A 25,024-nucleotide genomic window follows, 5' to 3' on the forward strand; every position below is an offset into this window, starting at 1 on the left:
TACAACAGCTTCCGAATAGGTGATCTATGGTTTTTCATTTCCTTTACATAAAAGACAGCTCGCGTCCGGGATGCTCATATACTTGCTGATACGATCACGAGTGTTGAGTCTTTCCTAGAAGGCGAGACATATGATGAATTGGTGTCTAAGGATAATTTTCGTTGACCATACAAGAGGAGCTCATTCTACTTTCTACACTTTTTCCCAGGTTACCTCCTATATTTTATTCGATACCAGCTTCCCATTGTCCTCAGCTTTACATTCATTAATATCCGGTCTGTCGTGTAGTTGAATGTTACTTATATGATCAAGTATCCTCTGTCCTTCTGGACTTCTTCTGATGGTATTGTTGATTTGACCTAAGTGAAAGTGTAAGTCTTAGTCAAAGTGATGATAAGAAGTGAAGATTAGTGGGCCCAAAGTGAGAATATAAGAAATTGGTAACGCCGAAGTGAGGATTGGCGGGGAGCCAAAATGAGGGTAAGAAAAATTGGTAAAGCTGAAGTGAGGATAAGAAAGTGGGAATTTGTGGAGGCGGACAAAGTGAGGGTAAAAGAAATTAGTAATGTTGAAGATGGTTGATTTAACCGAAGTGAAAATGTTAGTCAAAGTGAAAGTAATGTCACAAGATTAGAGATCGATTGGGGATTGGTGGGCCAAAGTGAGGCGTGAAAGAGATTGGTAATGTTAGAGATAGTTGATTTGGCCTAAGTGGAAGTGTAATGTCTTAGCCGAAGTGAGGATTAAAAAGTGGGGATTGGTGATACCAAAGTGAGGGTAAAAGAAGTTGGTAAAGTCGAAATGAGGATAAGAAAGTGGGAATTGGTGGGGGGGGGGAAATGATGGTAAAAAAATTGGTAATGTTTGAGATGGTTAGTTTGATCGAAGTGAAAGTGTTAGTCAAAGTGAAAGTAAATTCACGAGATTAGCGGTCCAATTGGGGATTGGCGAGCCAAAGTGATGGGTAAAAGAGATTGGTAATATTAGAGATGATTGATTTGACGAAAGTATAAGGTCTTAGCCGAAGTGAGGATAAGAAAGTGGTGGGGATTGGTGGGGTAAAGTGAGAGTAAAAGAAATTGGCAAAGCCGAAGTGAGGATAAGAAGTGAGGATTGGTGGGGTCAAAGTGAGGGTAAAAAAAATGGTAAATCCAAAGTGAGGATAAGCAAGTGGGGATTGATGGGGGAAATGTGAGGGTAAAAGAAATTGGTAATGTGATTTGACCGAAGTGAAAGTGTTAGTCGAAGTGAAAATAAGGTCACGAGATTAGAGGTCGATTGAGGGTCTACAGGACAAGGTGAGGGGTGAAAGAGATGGGTAATGCTGGAGATGGTTTGTTTTGATCGAAGTGAAAGTGTAATTTCACGAGAAGAGAGGTCGAATGGGATATTCCTTTAGGTCTAAGATCTAAAACTATATTCCTTAGACCTAAATGAATATATTATTGAAAAATATTTTCTATTATGATAAAAAAAAAAAATATACGTTTCTATACTATAATGTCTCTAAGTTGTTTGGTAGATTTGAACTTTGAGAAAATAGAAGTCAAAATAGCTTTTTTGCATGGAGTGCTAGAGGAACCATTTATGATGAGAAAAAGTTGTTCTAACTCAAAACAATATTTTAATTGGTTAAGTAGTCCCTTAGGTAGTAGTACAAGAATTTTGACAACTTCATGCTGGATAATTCATTTACAATAAGTGAGTATGATTGTTGTGTATACATGAAGACAATTGAAAATGTTAAGAAGAATGTGAAGGAAGGTCATGGTACATGTAAGATATAGTTGCTATTACAGTGATAAAATTTTGATTGCTGGTAAAACTATGAAAGTTATTGAAGACTTGAAGAAGTTGTTAAACCAGGAATTTGATAGAAATATTTGTCAAATTACATATGATGGAAATCAAGAAGGACATGGAGAAAGGCATGTTGCACATTAAGAAAGCAAACTGTCTAGATTTGTCATGGTCAATTGCAAGGGAGTTTTTACTCCTTTGGCAGCTCACCCCAATCTATCAAGTCATGATTGTATTTTTGTGTTCCTCTACAAGTTTGTTGATTTGGGTATTTGATTGTGTTTAATTTGTATGAGTGATTCTCCCCATAATCTCTAACATGGTTCAAACAGAATGATATGCTAAAAAATCAAAAGGAATACATTAAAGAGAATCCATTACACAAGTGTTTACAGGTGAGGTCATGGACCATGGACCAACAAAGAATGATAAACTTAATAGTGAATTAATGACTCAACAAAATCAAAATCGAACATTAACCCAACTCATGCAAAACACTGTTTTTGTTATATTCTAAAATAAATACATTTTTTTTTTGTCAATTTTAACGCATATTTTCAAAATATAAACAAACGGATTCATCTAGTAATCATATTGAAAAATTATCAAGAAGTTGACTCAATAATTGGTGAATCAAAATAATGAATTTTACAGAGGAAATCAATGATGAAGGTAGACAGTAAATTAACTCCAAAAAAATATGCTAAAAACTCACAAATATCAAACTTGAATCTATAACAATGAAGATAATTGAAGATATAATGATCACCTTAAAATAGAAGTAGAGATCCAAATAATTCACCAAGAGAGAAAGTAAATGTAGAATTTGAAAAAAAAAAACTTTGAAAAATAGATAGAAAAAAGTCACAATAAGATAGTTTTATTGAAACCTTTATTTGAGGTACAACTAATTAAACATTGCAATCACAAGACCTAACTTATATCTTCAAAAAAATAGATAATCGAATAAATAATTAGAAACATCGAATGAGACAAAATACAAGTAATTAAATGAAGAAGAAAGAAAAGTTGTAGTTAAAAAAATGTATGTAATGATAAAGATTTGTTCAATAGTCAAAATCGCATTAAAAGAACAAAAATCACAAAGCAATCAAAATATGAATATTTACTAATAAAATTGAATGGGTTGTTAGTGCAAGAATAAAATGATAAAAAAAATATAACAAAATGAGTATGAGTTTTTCGACTTAACTCGTGTACTCAGATAAGTCGCCGAGTTGACTCACAAATTTGTTACTTTGAACAGGCCAGTGTAATGATTAATTTGGACTAGTCCAAATAAATAACAAACAAAAATTAAAAATAGAAAATAGTCTATTTTTCTTTTCTATTAAGTGATGGCCTATTGGATTTTCAGTATATGCTCGTAAGTCCAAACCTGACCAAAATTAATAAAACTAAATTTGATTAGATTTATTTCTTTTTTTAATATGTTATCTATTTGGGTAGGGCTCTTTAAATGAATTAAATAGTCCATAACTTAGACGACCCAAATGTTTGATCTACTTAGCCCAAATAAACTAGGCTAGTGGCGACCCATCCCAACATTTGGTTGTAAACTAGGTTCAGGCCCATACTATTCTCATTGTTTTCAATTGGGTTGACTAAAATTATTAGATATGTTTGGTGGAGCGAAATTGGAATTTTCCTATAATTGATTTTGAATTATAATTTAGAGTAATAATAGGGGAGTGAAAAATTTTATAATCACGTGTAGAGGTGGTAGTGTAGAAGTGATTAGGATGGATGACTAAACCTTATTTAAAATATTTATTTATTTTTCCTCTTTTCGTTAATAATTTCTTTCTTCTTTTCATCTATATTTTTTTTTCTCTTTTTATCTATTAATTTATAATTATATATTTATATATTTAAATAAATTAATTTATTTATATATTTTTTAAAATAATAATAGGAAAAATTAATATATATATATATATATATATAAATAAGAAGTTAAATATGATTATAATTATTTTTTTTAATCTAATTAATTATTTTTTAATCTATTAATTTTTTTCGGTTAATAATTAATTTGTTTATTTATGTATTTTTAATATAAATAAGAAGTAGAATGAATAAATCAAATTTAAAAATTTATATGAATGTACTTCTATTTTTAATATATATTAAATTATAAATATAAATATATATATAAAATAAAAATTAAATATATATATGATTTATTAAATTATTATTTCTCTTCTTTATATTTATTATTCTTATTTCTCTTTAAAAGTCTTTTTTTTTATAAAATATATATTAAAAATTTTATAATAATTTTATAATAAAATTAAATATTATCATTTAGTCTATTTAGTAAATCATAATTAATTTTTTTTATATATATATTTATTAATTAAATAAGAATGTATTTATGTATTCTTTTTTTTTATTAATAAATGAACCTTTATTTTTATCATTTTCATAAATTTTTATTATTTCTATAAGAGTATTTATTATTGATTATTTTAATTTTATTTTTTATATATATATATATAGCATTAATTATTAATTATTTATTTATTTATTTTTTTATATTTATATTAATTATTAATTATTTTAAAATTGTTTTCTCATCTGGTTAATATAACAGCGACTTATCATTTTAATAATAAAAATCATTCAACATAAAAATAAATCAATGAATAATCAAGAATTAAATAATATTGTTGAAAATAAATTAATGAATAATCAAGAATTAAATAATAACAACAACTCATTCATCAAACAACCAAAAGTAATAATCAAATATTAGACAAAATAATATTTCTTTTTAATATAAGTCATAAATTTAAAATTAAATAAAAAATTATTTTTTTATTTTTATTAATATTAAATTAAATAAGAAAGAAATCTTTCAAATATATTATTATAAAACAAAAAAAATTATAAATAAATTAAAAAAAAAAAAGTAAAATGAGAATTTAAGAAATAAGAAAAATAAAAATTTATAAAAAAGAAAGATGAAATAGAAAAGAGAAATTAATATTAAAATAATAAAAAAAATAAGAATATATATATAAAAAAAAATATATATATGAATATTTAATTAATAAATATATAAATAAAAAAATAAAAATAAAAAAATAAAAAATTTAATATGATTTAGTAAAATAAGCTAAATGAACCTCTGTCTAACTGACTTTTGATTAGTAAATAAAATATATACATCCCTAGCGCATCACTTAATTAATTTTTTCTTCCTTTCATCCAATGTCATTTAAATTTTCACTAACTCACAGCTTATTTTCAACATTTCACCTTCCTCTATTATTTTTAATTTTTCCTTTTCCATCTCTTTATTTTCTTCTTGATCAGTTAATCCTTCTATGTGAAAATCTTTTCAATGGGTCCTAAGAGTTGTACAATAAAGATAATTTATTGTTTTTACTCTTATTTTATTTATAAGGTACATATGAGAATAAAAATCACTTATATTATATAATATATTTTCTAAAGAAAAAAGGTATTTCATAATTAAATTGATTATATTAGGAGAATTTATCTATTATTCCATATTATACTACCACAATATATTGCATGTCCTCAGATTTTAAAATTTAATTGATCATATTAGCACCAAATATTTCTTAACTTAATCCACAATTAAGTCAAAATAATAATACAACTCTACTCATTCTAATTCTTAACAACAACAAAAAAAAAAATATCAGTTAACTAATAATTAAATAGTCTAATTTTAGAAATAAAATAAGAATAATAAATTAGCTTTGTTGTCCTCTTATGGCATGTTTGAGAAGAGGGCTTTTTCCTAAAAATTTTGTTTGGTAAAAATTAGAAAAAAAATTGGTTTTTAAAATTTAAAGACTAATTTACTCTTTGACTTTAGAGGATACGGTGTAAATGAGAGAATGATGGTTGAGAGAAATGATAAAATTATAAGATAATTTTAATATTTAAATAATAAAATTATTTGATTTGATGGTTAATAAGATATTTAAGTTTTGAAATAAAAACTAAATTTTATCTAAAAAAATTTTTAAAAAAATGAGCTCTAAGAAGACTTTTCACATTGGAGAATTAACTGGCGAGGAAGAGAAGAAAATATGAAAATAGAAAAATAACAGAGGAATGTGAAATGTTTAAAATAACTCTGAATTGGTTAGAAGTTAAATGATATTTCATGAAATAGTGATGAGAGGAATATATAAGATATGTTTGAATGAAATATATATATATATATATATATATATATATATATATATATATAATTAAAATAAATTAATAAATAATATAGAGTATAGACGTGTAATTTATTTGGTATGCCAACTTAAGTTTTAACTTAGTTATGTATTTCTGTTAGTTTAAATAAATATTTTTTAAGTTTGTAGATATAAACAAAATACTTTTGATACATGTGTGTATATTTGACCCCTCAACCAAGTTTAAGTTTATAGACAACTATGATATTATTTTCATAATAAAATATAACATAACATTAATTATTATAGAATTAACGTAGTAATAAAAAAAATTATTTAGATAATATAGTGTCAAAAGTCTAGTTACAACGTATCTTAAAATTGATTATTCTTAAAATATATAATTACAAATTAAAAGATAAAAAAATATAGAAGAGAAAAAATGAAAAGAAAAAAAATATTAATAAAAAGAAGATAAATAAATATTTAGAATTAGGCTGAATCCATGAATCCTAATCATCTCAAAATTTTCGCTAATCCTATCATTACTCAATATTTAAATAGATAACACTAGAAGAGAAGGGAATCAAATTTTTGAACAAAAAATAAATAGATGAACATTCTTCAAAAACACACAATATGCGGTTTATGCTATTCACATTGTATTATTTTCTAGCATTTCTTGCATAAGTAATACATAACATAGTCCAATATATATTTGATTCCATTACCTAATATTACTATAATAAAATAACAATACAAATAAGCATATATGACAGAGTGTAGGAAAAGTAAAATAAAAAATAGTTGTCCTAGTTATAATTAAAAAAAATATTTTTGGTGAGATTACAACTAAAAATTCTCAATTTTAATTCAGAACTATCATTCTAAACTATTTTATATTTTTAAAATCTAGTAAATTTAAAATATTTTTATTTATTAAACGGGACTGCATTGAGGCAGGCTGATCTAGTCTATGCCGACCTATATCAAACAAGCATTGAAGTCTTAAGTTCAAATTTCTTGAAAGGCTAATTAAAGTAAGTAATGACAATATAATGTGTTAACCAATATATTGAAACCTCGATTTTTTTTTCTTTATTTTTTTTTACAAATTCCGATATTTTTTAATCGAAGAAAGATGAAAAAAAACCCAAGAAAGATAAAAAAAAATTGTCCAGATTATAAATCTGATGAGTGACAAGTGAGAACACGAAATAAAATATTTTAATTTAATTTTATTATTGATAATTTTCTCGTAACTTTTCAGTTTTTTTCTCTATATAGAACTCATCATTAATCGAATCCATTGTTAGCCGCCTTATTTGGAACCAAGTGGACCAGAGCTGCTGCAAACCACCACAATCTTCAGGAGAGAGAAAGAGAAACGTATAATGTATGATAATCTTTCGAACCGGAAAATTTTTTGTTCGGATTTTCATTCGAACCGTTCAATCAAACTGGGTTTTGACCGGTTCAAAAGGTAACCGTAATGAAACTAGAAGACAAATCGTTTATCTACCCGTTTCGCGGTCGAACTGATTAGACCGTCAGTCGAATCACGTATTTTAAAACTAGGTGTTAACCGGTTAACCCCTCCAAGACTTGTTAAAAAAACAAAAAAATTGTTAGACTATGATATTATATTATTATATATGATTAAATGGGCCGGAGATACGGCCCATTAGGTTATAAAATGTTTATGTATATATATATACTCTACACAAACCCTATTTAGGGCCATTAATAAAATTAAATTTTGACATGGTATTAGAGCCTCCATTTATGGATTCTCATCATTCAATCTAAATCATTCAATCTATATCTTTCAATTTGAATTTGGTATTTGAGTCTGCAATCGTCAATGGTATTTTTTGTTTTCACTTCCTTTTGCTCTACCTGATTTTGTTTGGAAATTTGTATGTGTGCCGCGTCGTGCCACGTCGTGCCGCATCGTGCCGCGTCGTGCAATATTTGTTGTTGCTGATTTTGGGTTGTCGTTTTTGGTATTTGTGTCAGTGTTGCGTCGTGCCGCGTCGTGTTGCATCGTGCCATATTTGTGCTAAATATTAAACCCTACCCAATATTTTGTCCAATCACCGCTGATATGTCAAACGGGGATGATATTTCCAGCATCTTCGACGCGGAGTTGCAGTCTTCCGGCGGCCCGACCTACCGGATTCCTAGTTTGACTCCCACTTAGTGGCATGATCTCCTTCGCCTAGTTGGTAACGATGGTTCTTGCACTGATCGTTTGAGTGGTAAGTATCATTTATCTTGGATTATTGATTCAGAACTATCTTACATGCCACTGGTGTCCAAGACTGCTTAGTTGATTGCTTTGTGGGGACGGAGTGTCCCATTTCTCTACCCGATGGTAGCATTGTTACTGCTAATATACGGGGTTCTGTGTAATTATCTCTTGAGATTACTCTGAAAAATGTTTTATTTATCCCATCTTTGACCTGTAACTTGATTTCTGTTACTCAGTTGATTGATGATTATCATAGTGATATCTCATTCTTATTTGATTTATGTACTTTTCAAGACCGCAATACCGGGAAGGTGATTGGAGCAGGTGAACGAAGGGGGGTCTCTACTACTGGTGTAGTGTTCCGGCGTCACTTTTTGTCTACTCAACTGAGAGTCTGGGGATTTGGCACAGTAGGATGGGGAATCCTTCAGACAGTGTGCAGTATTTACCTGGTGTTAGTGTTACTCGTCGTTCTCCTAGTGTTAGCCCTTGTGATATCTGTCATCGGGCCAAACAGTCTATGAGTGTTTTTTATGACATTGATTCATATGCTAGGAGTATTTTTGATTTAGTACATTGTGACATTTGGGGTCCTTATGTTGTTCCCTCCTCTAATGGAGCACGTTATTTTCTTACTTTGGTTAATGATTTTAGTCGAGCTGTGTGGGTAGTTCTTTTATTTGTTAAAACTGAAGTTTTCACTGTCTTTATCAAGTTTATTGCTATGGTCAAAAGATAATTTGGAGTTGATATTAGACATGTAAGAACTGACAATGGAACATAATTTAATTGTTTGAAATCTTATTTTTCTGAGGCTGATGTATTATTTCAAACTTCTTGTGTGCACCTCAAAAAAATGATAGAGTATAGAAGAAACATCGACATATCTTGAACGTTGCACGGGCTGTCATGTTCCAGAGTTCTATTTCTATTGAGTATTGGGGGAATGTGTTCTTACTACATGCTACTTAGTAAATAAGACTCATTCTCGTGTTTTGGGGCTTTCATACTCCTTATAAGGTGTTATATGGCACCGCTCCCACTCTGTCTAACTTGCGTGTTTTTATTTGCTTCTGTTATGCCTTTGATTTATACTCTCGTCGTGACAAGTTTGTTAGTCGTAGTCGTAAGGGGTGGATGTTATTAGATTGGGAAACTAAGGAGATTTTTGTGTCTGATGATGTTGTTTTTTATGAAAATGAGTTTCCTTTTGCCCTTATGGGTTGTCCTGTCTCTGTTCCTCCCATTAGTGATGTGGAGGAGGCACTAGACCAGGTTTCGGCAGGAGAGTTCATGGTGTCTGATGAGCTAGAGAGGGCTTTGGGCAAAGAGTCTGGTGTGCAGGATTCGGTGAAGCAGACTAATGTCCAGGGCTCTGCTGAAAAGCCTGATTCTGATGATCCAAAGAGGGCTTTGGGCGAAGAGGCTGGTGCGCAGGATTCGTTGAAGGAGACTAATGCGCAGGGCTCTACTGAGGAGCCTAGTTCGCCGATTGTGCAGTAGGCGAGCGAGTCTAGCGTTGAACAACCGCAGTCGAGCGTCAAACAACCACAGTTGGGAAGAGGTATAAGGACTCAGACTCCTTCTTGGTTGACTGATTATATTACCCTCATTCGACATCATTCATCTGGCTCCGATCCTTACTCAAGTACTCGATATCCTCTTGCACATCATTTGAGTTATGATTTATTCTCTGTGAGACATTGGAATTTTTTGGCTGCCATTTCTATAAGCGTTGAGCCTAAATCTTACAAACAGGTCTCTCGTGATCTTGGATGGCGCACAGCCATGCAGAGTGAGATACGAGCCTTGAAAGACAATGGAACGTGAAGTTTGGAGGATTTACCTCAAAGGAAGAAGGCATTGGGCAGTCACTGAGTCTACAAGATCAAGCACAATTTTGATGGGTCAATTGAGCGCTTGAAGGCACGTCTGGTTGTCTTTGGCAACCATCAGCTTGAGGGATTGACTACTCTAAGACCTTTGCTCCAGTTGTCAAAATGAGTACTGTTCTGGCCTTTCTTGCAGTTGGTGCTATTCGGGGTTGGCACTTGCACCAGATGGATGTGCATAATGCTTTTCTCCATGGTGATTTGACAAAGGAAATATACATGCGCCTACCACCAGGTTTTGAGTTCAGTCATACCAACAAAGTGTGTCGCCTGCGTAAGTCTCTCTATGGACTAAAACAAGCGCCTCGTTGTTGGTTTGCCAAACTGACAATTGCCTTGCTTTCTTATGGTTTTATTCAGTCTCGTTTGGATCATTCTCTGTTTTCCTTTATGAGTAGTGATGTTGTCTTACATGTCTTGATATATGTGGATGACATGATAATATAAGGGAGTGATTTGGGGACACTAGAGGCCTTCAGTCAATATTTATCATCATGTTTTCATATGAAGGACTTGGGAGATCTGAAGTACTTTTTGGGGGTTGAGGTTGCCAGGAGTGCTGAGGGCATTTCTTTATGTCAACGGAAACACGTTCTAGATATTATTTCCGAGTGTGGTTTTCTGGGTGCTAAGTCTGCTGGTTTTCCTATGTAGCAGAATCATAAGTTGGGGGAGTCAGTGAGTGCGCAGATGGAGGATCCGGAGAGCTATCGACGGTTGGTGGGGAGATTGATATATTTATCTTTCACAAGACCTGATATAGCTTACTCTGTACATATATTATCTCAGTTTTTGCATGACCCATTACAGGATCACTATCAGGCAGCATTACGAGTTGTGAGATATCTGAAGAATGCCCAGGACAGGGTATACTCTTGAGGAGTGATTGTGATCTTCGGTTATCTGGATGGTGCGATTCTGACTGGGCATCCTATCCCAAGTCTCGTAGATCAATTACTGGGTGATTGGTGTTTCTTGGCTCTTCTCTCGTGTCCTGGAAGTCTAAGAAATAGCCAGTTGTGGTTTTATCTTCCGCTGAGGCTGAGTATTGATCTTTAGCAACTTTGATTTGTGAGTTAAAGTGACTACAAGGGGTCATGGTGTTCCTTGAAGTACCTCAATCGGGTATGCATGTGTACTAAGACACCCAATCAGCTCTTCATATGACTCAGAATCCAGTGTTTCGTGAGTGTAGCAAGCACATTGAAGTGGATTTATATTTCTTACGGGATCATATCCAGGATGAGACTAATGTTGCTTCCCATGTTCCCACGACTTTTCAATTGGCTGATATTCTCACTAAGCCTCTTGGGAAACGATTATTCGACCATTTTAGATCCAAGTTGGGCATCTGTGACTTGCAAGCTCCAATTTGAGGAGGGGTGTTAGACTATAATATTCTATTATTATATATGATTAAATGAGCTGGAGATACAGCTCATCCATTAAGTTATAGAATGTTCATGTATATATATATTCTACACAAACCTTATTCAAGGCCATGAATAAAATTATATTTTGACAAAATTAATATTAAAAACAAAACTGTCATAATATGTTTACAAAGAAGACCAATGTTTTTTAATGCCTTGTTGGATTTGAGATTTTAAATAATAAATTTAAATGATTTTGTGTAATATGAGTTATGATTAGCAAGTGAAAAGATTCTAATGTATTGATTAAGATAAAAAAAAATATTTTAATTGATAAACTAATAGTAAAAAAATTATTTAAACAACTTATATATACATATATCAAAGTTTTATTGAAAATTATATACATCAAATCAATTGAAATATGATGTAATAAATGTCTCTTAATTCAAATCTTCAAATAGTCTCCCTGTCATATTAATCATGGAACTTTTGAGTCTATTCGGATAGCACAAATAAAGAAACATTGGTTTAGCTGGCATACTTTAGCTTAATAAAAGAAATAAAGGTGGTTCAAGATTTCAAATAATTCATAATCACAAAGTATTGCACTTAGAAAACAAAGTTGTTAACTTTATCATTTTAGTGCTTGTTTTGTAGGTTTTTTAAAATAAATTTGGGTGTATTTAGAAAATGTTAAAAAGGGTAATTTTGGGAAAATGTTTATTTATTTATTTATTTTTAGAAAAGACTTAAAGATTATTAAAATATAATAATTAAATAAAAAAATTAATTTAAAAAATATATTAATATTTTATTTAATAAATTAAATAATATAAAAGACTTTTCAATTAATTTTATTTTTCTAATAAATTATTATTTTAAAATATCTGAACTTTTTCTAAAACTATTAATGTATCTCATCAATATTATTTTAATAATTAAATAGTATAAATTATCAAATAAAATATTAAAATATTTTTATTTTATTTTTAATAAATTTAAATTTTAAATAAAAAATATTTTAATAATCTATCTTAGACAAATATCAAATAAACCATCTTCTTTTACAAAATAAGAATTTTAATTTAATATTTGGAAGAATGAATAGTTGATCAAAGATAGTGAAAATTACACTAATTATGGGCAAAACCATATAAACAAATACAAAATCAAGTTATATGGTGTTTACAAAAGTTTAAACAATAAAATTATATCAAGAAATCGAGATCAGACAAATTAACTAAAAACATCAAGAAATAATCCAACTTGTTCAATTCCTTTGAACAAATCCAACTTGAGACACTCGATCAGTCCGCTCCCAATCTATATTTTATTAAAACGAAATTATCTATATTGTTCACGCTAATATAGCCAGTGAAATTATAATTATTCATCGGTTCGCTGCACTTCGCCTACCTGAAATCTGTTATATATATAACATCATTAAGCACAAATTATCAAAATTGTTGATATTCTTGAATGACTATTAGATTTATTAATAACTGAACTACAAATTTATAATTAATAAACATATAATATATATAATACAATAGTCTCTTAAATGCTATTAGCTTTTTTTTTGTATGTCTTCTTAATGAAAATCATGATTCATTATTGAAAGGAAGATAACAAGATCTTTCAATTTTATTCAATATGTTTGTTAGTGACACTTTCTAAAACCTTTATAATCTAAACATAAATCACTACTTTATATAACAAATACTTACCAGTGGACAATCTATTTAAAAACTATTATTTTCTTATAATATTTTAAGAATCTTATATCAAAATATTTGGTAATTAATTTTCTTCAAGAAAAGAGTGATTATGGAAATTTCTGGGGATTGTAATCAATATTTTTTTTTTTATTGTTTTATACCAAACTAAAATATTTGTATTTTAATTAAACTAACAATAATCTTGATCAAAACAGGTCAATGCCATTAATGATGTTCATTCCTAAAGCATATAATCAATAATTATAACTAATTATAATTTTAGTGAAAATACAACATGATAATAGAGACATCTTCCTCAACAAATTTAGTTTCTCTATTCTTGATAAGATTTAACATTATATACTCAATTTCAAATAAAGTATATAGATAAACCCATAAAATAGGCCCTTATAGAATTTACCAATTCCCAATTTGTGATGCTACTTAATAGTTATTTCACATTGATTAACAAAATTAGACAAGATAGACTTAAATTTGTATAATCTTTTCACTTGGTAAACTTCAAGGGCCTCATCATAACATTGTCTTCATGGTCCAGAATCTGCATGGGGAAAATAAAATAAAATAAAATAAATATTTATTTATTAGGAAAATAGGTCAAATAGATCATTAAACTTGAAGGTATAGATCAAATGAACCCTCAAACTTTCAAATATAAACTAAATCTTTAACAAGTTTACCTCAAATAAATTAGTCATCCATAGACCTATTTGTTAAAAATTTACAATATTTAAAAAAAAAAATGTATTATAATCTAAATTATGGTAACAATCTTATTTCATTTCAATTTGAACAGCACCATGGTCTAAATATTGTTTTATTTTATTCTTATTTAGATAAGGATTAATGATGTAGATCAATTAAATGTTCTAGATAACTCTTTCAATTTTTAAAAAAGTGACATTTATCATCAAAATCTCTTTACAAAATTGACAAATAAAAAAGTAAAAAAAAAAGTGATTTTTTTTAAAAAAGTTTTTAAACCATCTTAAAGAAAACAAAAGTCAATAACTTTATTTTAGTCAAATAATATAATTTTCTTAGTCAAATAAATATATAAAAAATGGAGATGTTGCTTACGTGGCAATGATAAACATAACCGGGTTCCTTGGTAGCATCGAACGGGTAAGATTCGTTTGAATGTATCAAAGCAAATCTAAGTAGGATTTTCGTAACAACACCAGGTATCATCTTGTACACGTTCTTCCACCCCTTCTCATGTGGAAGCACCTTTAGTTTCTTGCCACGTGTATATTTGTCGACGTGGCACTTAATTGCATCATTTTTCTTAATCATACATTCCTTAAACTCATCCAAATCTACTAACGTGGTTTGATCTAACACCACAAAAAGCCCCAAATGAATATGAAGTGGATGATTATCCTCCGTTAGATTGATTATATTCCAAATTTCAGTGGCCCCCACTTTCGCAATCTCCGTTGTCGGAGCTTCATATGGTTTACCGTTGATATACAAATGTATCGGCTCATCAATGGCGCTAGTATACTCGTACATAGCAATGTACCGTGTTCTCGAAGCAGAGGATAATTCCGGAGTAACATATTTTAATAGCTTATGTGGTATACGTCCAGTATCCAATACCCGACCCTTTTCAATCACGAACTTCATTACCTTACCGTTGACCTCGTTGACCGGGTCGCCCGACGGGTATGGGTACGGTGCGCTGTTCGCTAATATCGCGAAATCGGATTCGGTTTCGGAGAAATCGACGATGACGTCAGCAATTTCCGACGGGGCTAGGAGAATCTCTTTAAGCTTCACCGGGCGTTCAAGGTAAACGGAATCGGACGCGATATGGGCGAATCGTAAGCCGTTGGTGAAGAAGAATCTGAAGAAACGCGCGTTACTTGCGTTTATGATACGAAAACGGTACTTTCTGCGTTTCACGGTTAGCCGAGGCCAGGCTTTTCCGTTGACGATTATGGTTTCTCCGAAATACTCCGGTTGCCATTGTGGATGTATTGACGGGTTGTTTCCGGTATGATTCATGTAAATCGAACCGTCGACGGTGAAGCTCCGGTCGAAAATGACCAACGGGCGGTCGAATTCGTCGCCGGAGGGGAGTTTTAGTGGGGTTTCGACATCTGGGTGTCGGATAATGTAAGCTCCGAGGAGACCAGCTAATAGGTTGACTCTAGTTAAACCCATGGCATGATCATGGTACCATAAATTCCCAGGCTGTTGATGATTGAAATAGTGATATGTTTTCTTAGTCCAAGTGGGTCCTGTTTCTTTGAATCTAGATGTGAACCATGACTCAGCATGTCCATCACTCTCCGCCTCACCAATGCTACCGTGAAGATGAACCACAGTTGGAATTCCTTTCCGGGCCATGGCTGTCGGAATTGTTGGGTCCCATGGTAAAATATGCTTTGAAGGGAGATGATTTTTCCACAATACTGATGTGTGAACGCCGTGAAGAGCTTCGATTGTAGGACCGGGAACTGTTGCCTTTGATTTGGTTTCGCCGTATGCGAATACCGAGGTTAGTGGAATATCTCTGTGAAATCTCTGAAAAAGGAATATGAAATTAAATGAAAGACAAAGTAAGATCTTGAGATGAGATGAATTGAATTTGGGTTTACCCATTTCTTTTGAAACATGCTAATGTTGAGTTTCTTTGAGACAGGGATTCCATTGATGATATCAAAACCTTGTAATCTAGGCATATCGGGAAGATCGTCCACGAACATTTCTAATCTCGAAACATTTATTAGCCGTTTCTCTTCGCCGGCGACGGCGCCGGAGATGGTTGAGCCTCCCCATAAATCAAATAACCCTAACAAACAGAAAAGAACAATTAAGCGATACATAAGAACCATTTTTCTCTGCCTCTCTACCTTGACCTTATTAAGGTAGCATGTGACTATGTTTGTCTATATGTACTGAAAGAGAAAAACAAAGAGAAAGAGAAAGAGAAAGAAAAAGAGAAAGAGAAAGAGAGAGAATTTTATTTTAATATATTGGGATTGTTTCAAAAAATAATTAATAAAATAATTACTTGTAAAACAAACAGCCACAAAAGATTGGCGCTGCTTCGTAATTTGGGAGATATTTAAAAATGAAAAAAAAAAAAATTATTCATAAAAAAATGGTTAGAAATGGATAAATAAAAATAACCATTAAAAATGGTATTTAATTAACCCTATTCCAATAATAAAAATAAAATAAATAATGTAATCAACTCTAATTTAATAAAAAATAATATCAATAAATAAAATTTAATTAAAAAGTCAATGTATAATGAGTCCATTTTAGTGATAAATTTATTAAATAAAGCAATGTATTTTATATTAATAATATAATAAATCTAATTAACTAGTTTATAAAAATGGAAATCTTGTAAAGAATCCAAAATTATGACTAGAATTAAAAATTGATAATATTTTCTTTATTTTATAGAAATGAACATGTTGAAAAGGGTTGCATGGTTGTCAAGGATTTTAGACTAGGCATTTAATAAATAAAAGACTAATATTGTACCATTGCTTTATCATTTAATTCATGATGTGAGAAGATATTTAGTTAAATATATTTATTTTTAACTTTATTAATTGGTAGTAAAAATTTAAATTATCATACATATCTCACTCTTAACTTTGGTCAATAAATAAATAAATTATTTTGTTATATCTTTCTTAACTCGTTTAAGAATAATCAATTTAGAGGGGTAAGAGTATTACATGCATTCTAATAACATTTTTTTTTATTTCTTGTTTCTTTTGTTAATAGCGATTCCGGTAGTATACTGATGAAAAAGTTATAATGTCTCAAAATATGATGATAAACTTAACATATGTTTTGGGAGATCAAATTCACTCTAGAAAGTTAAAGCTTTATCGATTTGTCTTAATAGTAGTAAATTTATTTTTATTGGTCTATGTAAAATTGTAATACTCTTACCTAACTCAACTCAAATTTAATCTGATTTTATTTTTAAAATAAATTAATTGTTTTATCCTGGACCATCCACATAAATCATTAAAACTAAGTTATGACATAACAAAAAAAAAAGGGTAAATTTGTATAAAATAAAACCACGCAAAAAAGAATAGATCATCACAATATGAACCAGTTAAAAAACTGAATTAGAACTAGTCTTAAAAATCAAGATCAAATTGGATTTTAGCTCTTTTTGTGTTCAAATCTATCTTTATATGAGTATTGTAATAAATACACCACAATAAAATTGATCATGTAATTATTTTTTAAGTTTAGATTTATTATCCTTTCACCTTTTTCACGTTTCATTAAAATTTTATAGAAAACTGGAGATTCATTGAGTTGAAATTTTCTCATTAATTTGAAATAATGTAAAGATTTATCATTTATAATTTATTTAGCTGGAATAAGCCTTTCAACATGTGAACACTATCCTTTGTAATTATTGTAAAAGTGGAGGATTCATTTTTAAGAAAAATAATTAAGAAGATATTAATATATAATAATAAAATATTAGAAATTTGAAATGTATCTATCTCACCGGGACTGTCTGGAGAGATTGTATTTGGTGTTAAGGATCCTTTGAAGTTGGGTAAGTTTGAAATTTTTTGGGGATATATTTGAATTTAATTTTGGAAATATATGTATGAAATTGCTTTGATCAGAATAGGTTTTTACCCATTTTTTAAATTTAGAAAACTAAATAGTAAAATAATTTATAAGAAAGTTAAGTGGTTATGTCTTGAGATATATTGGTGCTTTTTTTTCTTTGTCTTTTTTTTTCTTTGTCATTTTTATTGTTTATTTAAATGTTCTTTTAGTAAAATGATTTTTTTTTTAAAACAAAATATATAAATAATTCTAAAATAAAATATATATTTTTTAAAATACTAAATATTTTATTAATTTAGGATATAAATGATTAAAATAAAATAAAAAATAAGGATGGTTGATTATACAGAGATATTTAAAAAATATACAAAATATTTTTCTGTAATTCCAAGGCGGTTGGTCATTTTTCTTTCTGACATAAATTTGTTCACCCCCTCCTGTTTGATACAATAAATTAGGCTGCCAAAATGAAGAGGGAATGCATGAAAAAAAGAAAGATTCTGCAAGAAAAAACAAACACGCTCCTTGTCTCTTTCAATAAGGAAAAAGTTGTATAGAGAGAGATTAGAGAGAGAAAGCTCAATTAATTAATTGATGATATCTACAAAAACTATGACAATTGACAGCGGACTACACGAAGAAAAGAAGATATAAATCATTTAATTTCTTTTGTCCTTTACGATGTTTATGTCCCCTTTTAACTTTTTTTTAACCACAAATTATTCTAGACTTAATCAAGCTTTTTTCAACCATTGTATTTATTTTATTTAAAAAAAAATGTTAGATGGTATTGATTTTGATGACTGTTTTTTTTTTTTAAATTATTTAATAAGTTAATATATAATAATTTTTTTAAAAAAATTATAAAAATTATTTTAACATTTTAATTAATAAATTAAATAATTTAAACATGACTCTCATAATAAAATTGACGAAAATAAATGTATTAATGAGTATAAAGATCTTTAAAAAAAACCTAAACTTTCTTACTATAAAAATATGTAATAATAATGTCGATGATGTCCGAGTTTTTGGGTAGTTGTTGAAAAGTTTAAATTGATGCGGTTGATATTGCAGGCCTACGTATTTGAGTTATCATTCCAATTATTTTTTGGTAGATTATTTGGTTAAAAAAAATCTTCGAACTTTCAATGATCTTAGTCGTTCAATGCGTATCATTCATCGTACTATTATTACGATGCTGTATAAGATTAGTTCAGAAAAACCAATAGAGTTTATCGGGAAGTTAAACGTTCTTATCGAGGATTTACGAGCTCGATAATTTATTGAGTCTCGGTATCAACCCTCTTCGGGGATATCTTAATTATTGATCTACTCGAAAGACATGGAATAACTTTACTCAACATACTTGACTCACAAAAGAGAACGAGCATTCTTTAACGGACTTCAGATTCTTTAGCTCATTTCCGAGCGACCCATATCGGGTTTCAGACTTGGCGGGTGGGGTCGCCTGTAGAGGTGATGCCGAGTGGTTCATCGTCAAAAGAACAACAATGAATTGCAGCATTTCCTTTGTCTATGGGGCGAAACCGTTTTTTCTTATTTTTATATTCATGTCATGTTTTTTCGTTATACTTAAACGATTTTTTTCATTTTTAATATACATAGACATTTTTCAAAAAAATAAACAGGGTCGATGATATTATTTGGTTAAGTATGATCATTGAAATATGTCGATTTCTACAAAATAAGATAGTTTACCAAAATGTAATAGAAATAATGACTCAACTATTCATTACTGATCCCAAATATTCGACACTTCACGATAATACATCAAAATATGAGACTTTCGATTCAACATTTATATAACACATCCAACCAACCATAATATATTATTTTTTTATGCATATAACATTAGTAAAAAATATCATTATTAGAATTATTATTTTTCTTTTTACTTTTAAACCCAAATTTCAAATTACCAATTCCTAAAATATGCACCTTAACCCAATAATTTGTCGCCATCACTTTCTCAGTTCCCACCTCAATTTGTTATTTTCAAATAGAATTGAATATAAAGGCTTAGATAATGAATCCCTAGTTCAAACCTTCTTTAATTAAATAGTCAAGGTACGTGGCCACAAATTACTTTATTATTTTTAGTCATAATCACATGAAATAAAAGAGTGTGATATGTATGAAAGATTGAATAATTAAACAAAGGTAAAGCGTGTAAGCCACTTAATTTCTAATTAAAGCTCTACAACTTTATTAAATAATATGCTGATATTTTTTAATTTCTTTTCAATGTTGGGTAGACCAGTGTTTATATATATACATATATAATTTCAAAAGGTATGTCAATGTACAATGCATGTAATCAACTTCTTGGAATATAAGATTATACTTTATAAACAATAACAAAAAGAATTCTTGTGTTTTAGCTGCATTACTTATAATATTGCCCACAGTTTCGGTTTTGATCGATGTTCATAATCGATTTGTTCTTCGTCCAACGTTCAAACCGTTTTTCATTAAAAAAATGGTTAGTGTTTGGAGCTAAAGTATGAAATTATGAAGTTCTAGGTGTAGAAAGAATATATAGTGGGAAAGTTGAGAGTGATCCCACCAAAGATGAAAGTGGGGTTGGTATCAGATTAGCAATGAGCTATTGGAAGATTGAATAGAATAGTAGTAGTGTAATTTGCTTCTCTTCCAACCACAAAAACCTTGAACATTAAATATTTCATCAATAAAATTCAAATATTAATTTAAGTTCCTTAGAACTTAGAAGTTGTCATATTATTGAGCACTTATTTTTGTGGTAAAAAATGTGTATCATATTAAATAGACTTAGATTTTTACTTATTTTATAACATTTAAAGTCAAATATATAAAAAACAACCAAATTAAATATTACAAACACAATATTCGCAATCAAGGTCGGCCCTAGGGTGAAGCGGGATGCCTAGCCTAAAGTCTCCCACCTCGCATGCCCGTTAAAACATTTAATAACTAGACTATATTATTTTTGTTAATTTAAATACAAAAGTTTGTGCCGACCTTGATCGCAACACAACTTTGTGTATTGATGGACCCCAATTTTGGGGTCGACCTTGATCGCAACATAACTTTGTGTATTGATTTGCATCCTTAAAAACCATCTTAACTGAAAATCTTGATTAAATTGATAAAAAAAATTATACAATATATAATGTACAATTGGGTTTATTTATTATTTCAAATCAATTTAAAAGTAGTAATTAGTCACCACTTGACAAATTGATTAAAAAATAACAATATAGTGTCAATATCAATATTTATTCCAAATCCATGGAATTCATTGAACTTGTAGAAGCAAATTAATAAGAGCATATATATATATATATATATATATATATATATATATATATATATATATATATATATATATATATATATATATATATATATATATATATATATATATATATATATATATATATATATATATATATATACCACCTTAATTTGTCTCCAATCAAATCTTGATTAAATTCTCCAAACTAAGGTGATGAGCATTTAATCTTCATTCTTCAAAAACCAATTAAAATGGGTGATGTTCCTTCCTAGTTCATGTATTTCATTATTCTTATTTAGTAATAGAGAATAATTAAATAAAACTCCATTCTTTTTAAATCAATGGCAAAATTACTCATCTTGGACCAAAAGAACTTTATTCTCTACATTCTTAGGTAGGGGTGATAAAACTCCATTATTTTTAAATCAATGAAAAATTTACTTTTCTTGGACCAAAAGAACTTTATTCTCTACATTCTTAGGTAGGGGTGGGAATATATATATATATATATATTAGTTGGACACTTTGCCTTTTCCTCTTCAAAACTATGGTCCTAAACCTGTTACTCCAACACCCAATATCTCCTATTAATGTTTAGTAATTTTGATTTAATTAAATAAGCAAACCTTTTTAGTTTTGTCCTAACTACTAACAATATTTTTTTTTTTAAAACTACTTTCTTAAATTTATAATTGGATTGATTCTTGTTGGTGATTTTTTTTTTAGCTTTTTTCCATAACTTCTTTACATCTTCATATACTTTTTCCTTTCCTAGCTTTTTTTCATCTCCATCTACTTCTTTCTTTTTATGGTGACATAAAACCTTCTTTATTTTAATGAATGAGTGTTTATTTATGGGTAAGAATATTACAATTGTGAGTTCATTTATTTTTAAATGTCCATAATTTTGTTACTTTTTAAGATTTATTTTTGGTTGGGCTATGTTAGCTCAATCCCGTATAACTATGCATCATTTTTCTTATGCTCGTCGCATTTCACATTTCAATCAAATGAGAATTTAAATGTGTTGATTCTATGTTGGCATAAAATTGAGAGTATTATATGATTTAAGTTGAAATTTAGAATGAATGATTGATAAAATGTATTGTAAACTTTAAAAAAACAAATATTCGAACCCATAACTACGAGTACATGAATTCTTGTGCTCTATACCATGAGATATGAGTCTCCACTAACCAAATTAAAATTGTCAAAATATCATATTAATCCAGTTGTAAAAATAATTTGAAATAACGATGTTTGATATAGAGAAATCGTATATACAAAATTCATTGCTATGACAATACCAAAAATAATAGAGTTTTATCAGTTATTGCTTTCGATTGGGCAATTGGTATTAATTTTGGAAATAAATGCTTTATTGAAGATTGAAGGATACAAAGCCCCACTCCCAACAACTATGTTTAACCATAGTCAGTTCACCAAATTAGAAATCTTAGAACTATATGTGGAAAGCTCATATATAATTTCAAGAAATTTAAATAGTTACATAATAGACAGTTTATATATATATATATATATATATATATATATATATATATATATATATATATATATATATATATATATATATATATATATATATATATATATATATATATATATATATATTTTAATCCTATTACATTTATTAAATTGTTTATATGTTGGGAATTCAAGCAACCATTCCAACGACAAATATTCTTGAGTAAGTAAACCACAAATAAATACGAAAATAAAAACGACACAATACCACACAATCTTTTTTTATGTGAAAACCTCCTCAAATCAATGAGAAAAAATGAGACCACACATCTAAAATTAATCTCAACTATTACCAAATGTTCAACTTACAAAGATATTCAATAACCTTCAACAACACACAAAAAGAACAAGAGCATAACCAAAAAGAATATACACTTGTTATGTTATAATAAAAAATAATAAAACTGAAATTGACGTAAACTTCAACCTACAAAAAAAATCACCTTAGAGACATTCAAACCTCAATCAAAATCGTTTAAAATGTAGTGGAATGAGTTACCAAGCTCCCAACAAAATTTCAACCCAAACGGACATCGTTTGACCCTCCAATGGTAAGTTTGATGAAGGCTTCACAAAATAGACGAAAATAAGCTTTACTTCTTTCTTTTCTTCTTCTTCCCCAATGTGCTATTGCTATGGCTGAAACATAAAAAAAACAAAAAAAATCATATGTTTGTTTCCTACTCTACAAATAAAATTAGGGCAACCAAACTTTATTACCCCTCTACTCTCAGATGGGCTTTCATTTAGTTAGAGTGCTAGATAAAACTTAGGTATTTTCATTTCTTATAGTTTGGAGGCTAATAAAAATCACAACAAACTTCTCCCCACAACTATGAAAAGGATGTTGTCAACTCGACGGTCGAACAACAAAACTTAAACTTGCTTTGTGGTAGTGCCTTAGTCATAATATCAACGACATTATCAGCGTTATGCATCTTCTCTAAAACCAACAATTTTTATCTAGCACATCTCGTATCCAATGATAACTTACATCAATATGTTTTGATCTAAAATAAAATATTAGAATTTTTCACAAGTAAAATGGCGCTTTGACAATCACAAATTAACACGTATCTCTTTTGAACGATACCAAGTTCAAATAGTAAATTTTTAACCCAAATTAGCTCTACAAGTTTCTGTTGCTACAATAAGTTCAGCATCCGCAGTTGACAACACAACACATTTTTATAGTCTCGGTTGTCAAACAATAGCTCCTCCTTTAAAAGTAATTAGGTAACCTATAATAGATTTTCCTGAGACAACATCACCTGCCATATCTGAATCGGTATAACTAACTAAATTCGGACTATCACTTCCAAGACAAAGTCTCATACTTAACGTGCCTTAGAGATATCTCAATATCATTTTACATCTTCCCAATATTCTGTACTTGTACTTGGATTTGCAAAAATCTTCTAACAATAACAACACCGTGAACTAAATTATGTATTGTGCTAACCATAATATACATAATACTACCAACGACATAATTATAAGAAACATTATTTTTTTTGAAAAACGGTTAAAACAATTTCATTAAAATCCTAAAAGTGTGAGGGTCAAGGATCAAAGCTTGACAAACCCTAGATATGATTAAAGGATGACAATCAAATGACCTTAAAAAACCTGATTAGTAGCAATTAAACATACAAACAAAGATTATAAAATGTATCAAATCCTAATTATCCTAATTATGATTTTTATTTCCATACCAACCTATTGTATTAATATGTTGTCTTCCACTTCCCCCTCCTCTTGCAATGAAAGAGGGATGAACTGTTTTCTAAAAAAAAGGTATGAACTGAAGATGTTGATGAATACTGTCTATTATCATTTTGATTTCTTTCTTTATATGAACCCATTCTGATTTGATAGAAATAATTATTTTTCAGGATTTTTTGACTCTTCACCTTGTTGTTCTCAACTTAAATTTCTAGATCATTGTCTTAATTTCCTTCAGCTTTAGCTTTGGAATCTTCAGCAACTTTAGATTCCTCTATATCAATCTTGGAATTCTATTTTCCCTTTTGATTAGTCTGAGTATTTTTCTCTCTATTTTCATCAGCAACCACTTCAACTTAATTTGATTGCGATTCCTCAGCTATATCTTCAACATGATTAGGTTGAGGTTTTACCTCCTTTTTTGTACTGCTTTCTTCTTGTACATAATTTTCTTTATCTTTTATTTCCTGTTCTTTAACAACATTTTTTCTTTTTGATTATATACACCTCTATTTCATTTTCCTGTATCTTTACTTTCTGACTTTTATGAATTTTCTGATCTTCTTTCTTAGCAAAATTACATTTTGGGCTTGCATGTTGGAAGGTATTACAAAAAGAGCATTTGTTTGA

At 29.3% G+C, this 25,024-nt stretch overlaps 1 protein-coding gene across 1 annotated transcript; it reads right to left on the reverse strand.

Moving 5' to 3' along the window:
- Positions 1–13,585: 13,585 nt before the first annotated feature.
- LOC124945351 (multicopper oxidase LPR2-like) lies at positions 13,586–16,127 on the reverse strand. The gene is made up of 3 exons (XM_047485772.1): positions 15,855–16,127; positions 14,329–15,780; positions 13,586–13,789 (listed from the first exon to the last, which is right to left on the reverse strand). The coding sequence occupies exons 1-3, from the start codon at positions 16,089–16,091 to the stop codon at positions 13,736–13,738; spliced, it is 1,743 nt and encodes a 580-aa protein (XP_047341728.1). The 5' UTR covers positions 16,092–16,127; the 3' UTR covers positions 13,586–13,735.
- Positions 16,128–25,024: the final 8,897 nt, after the last annotated feature.

This window comes from Impatiens glandulifera, chromosome 7, assembly GCF_907164915.1.
Source record: "Impatiens glandulifera chromosome 7, dImpGla2.1, whole genome shotgun sequence".
NCBI classification, from domain to species: domain Eukaryota; kingdom Viridiplantae; phylum Streptophyta; class Magnoliopsida; order Ericales; family Balsaminaceae; genus Impatiens; species Impatiens glandulifera.

What these genes read in the sequence shown, in the direction of transcription:
- LOC124945351 (XM_047485772.1), bottom strand. Translation starts at nt 16,091, where the DNA reads ATGGTTCTTATGTATCGCTTAATTGTTCTTTTCTGTTTGTTAGGGTTA. An exon ending in GCATGTTTCAAAAGAAATGG is followed by an intron (nt 15,781 to 15,854) that starts GTAAACCCAAAT and finishes TTCCTTTTTCAG; the next exon opens with AGATTTCACAGAGATATTCC. An exon ending in GTTATGTTTATCATTGCCAC is followed by an intron (nt 13,790 to 14,328) that starts GTAAGCAACATC and finishes TTCCCCATGCAG; the next exon opens with ATTCTGGACCATGAAGACAA.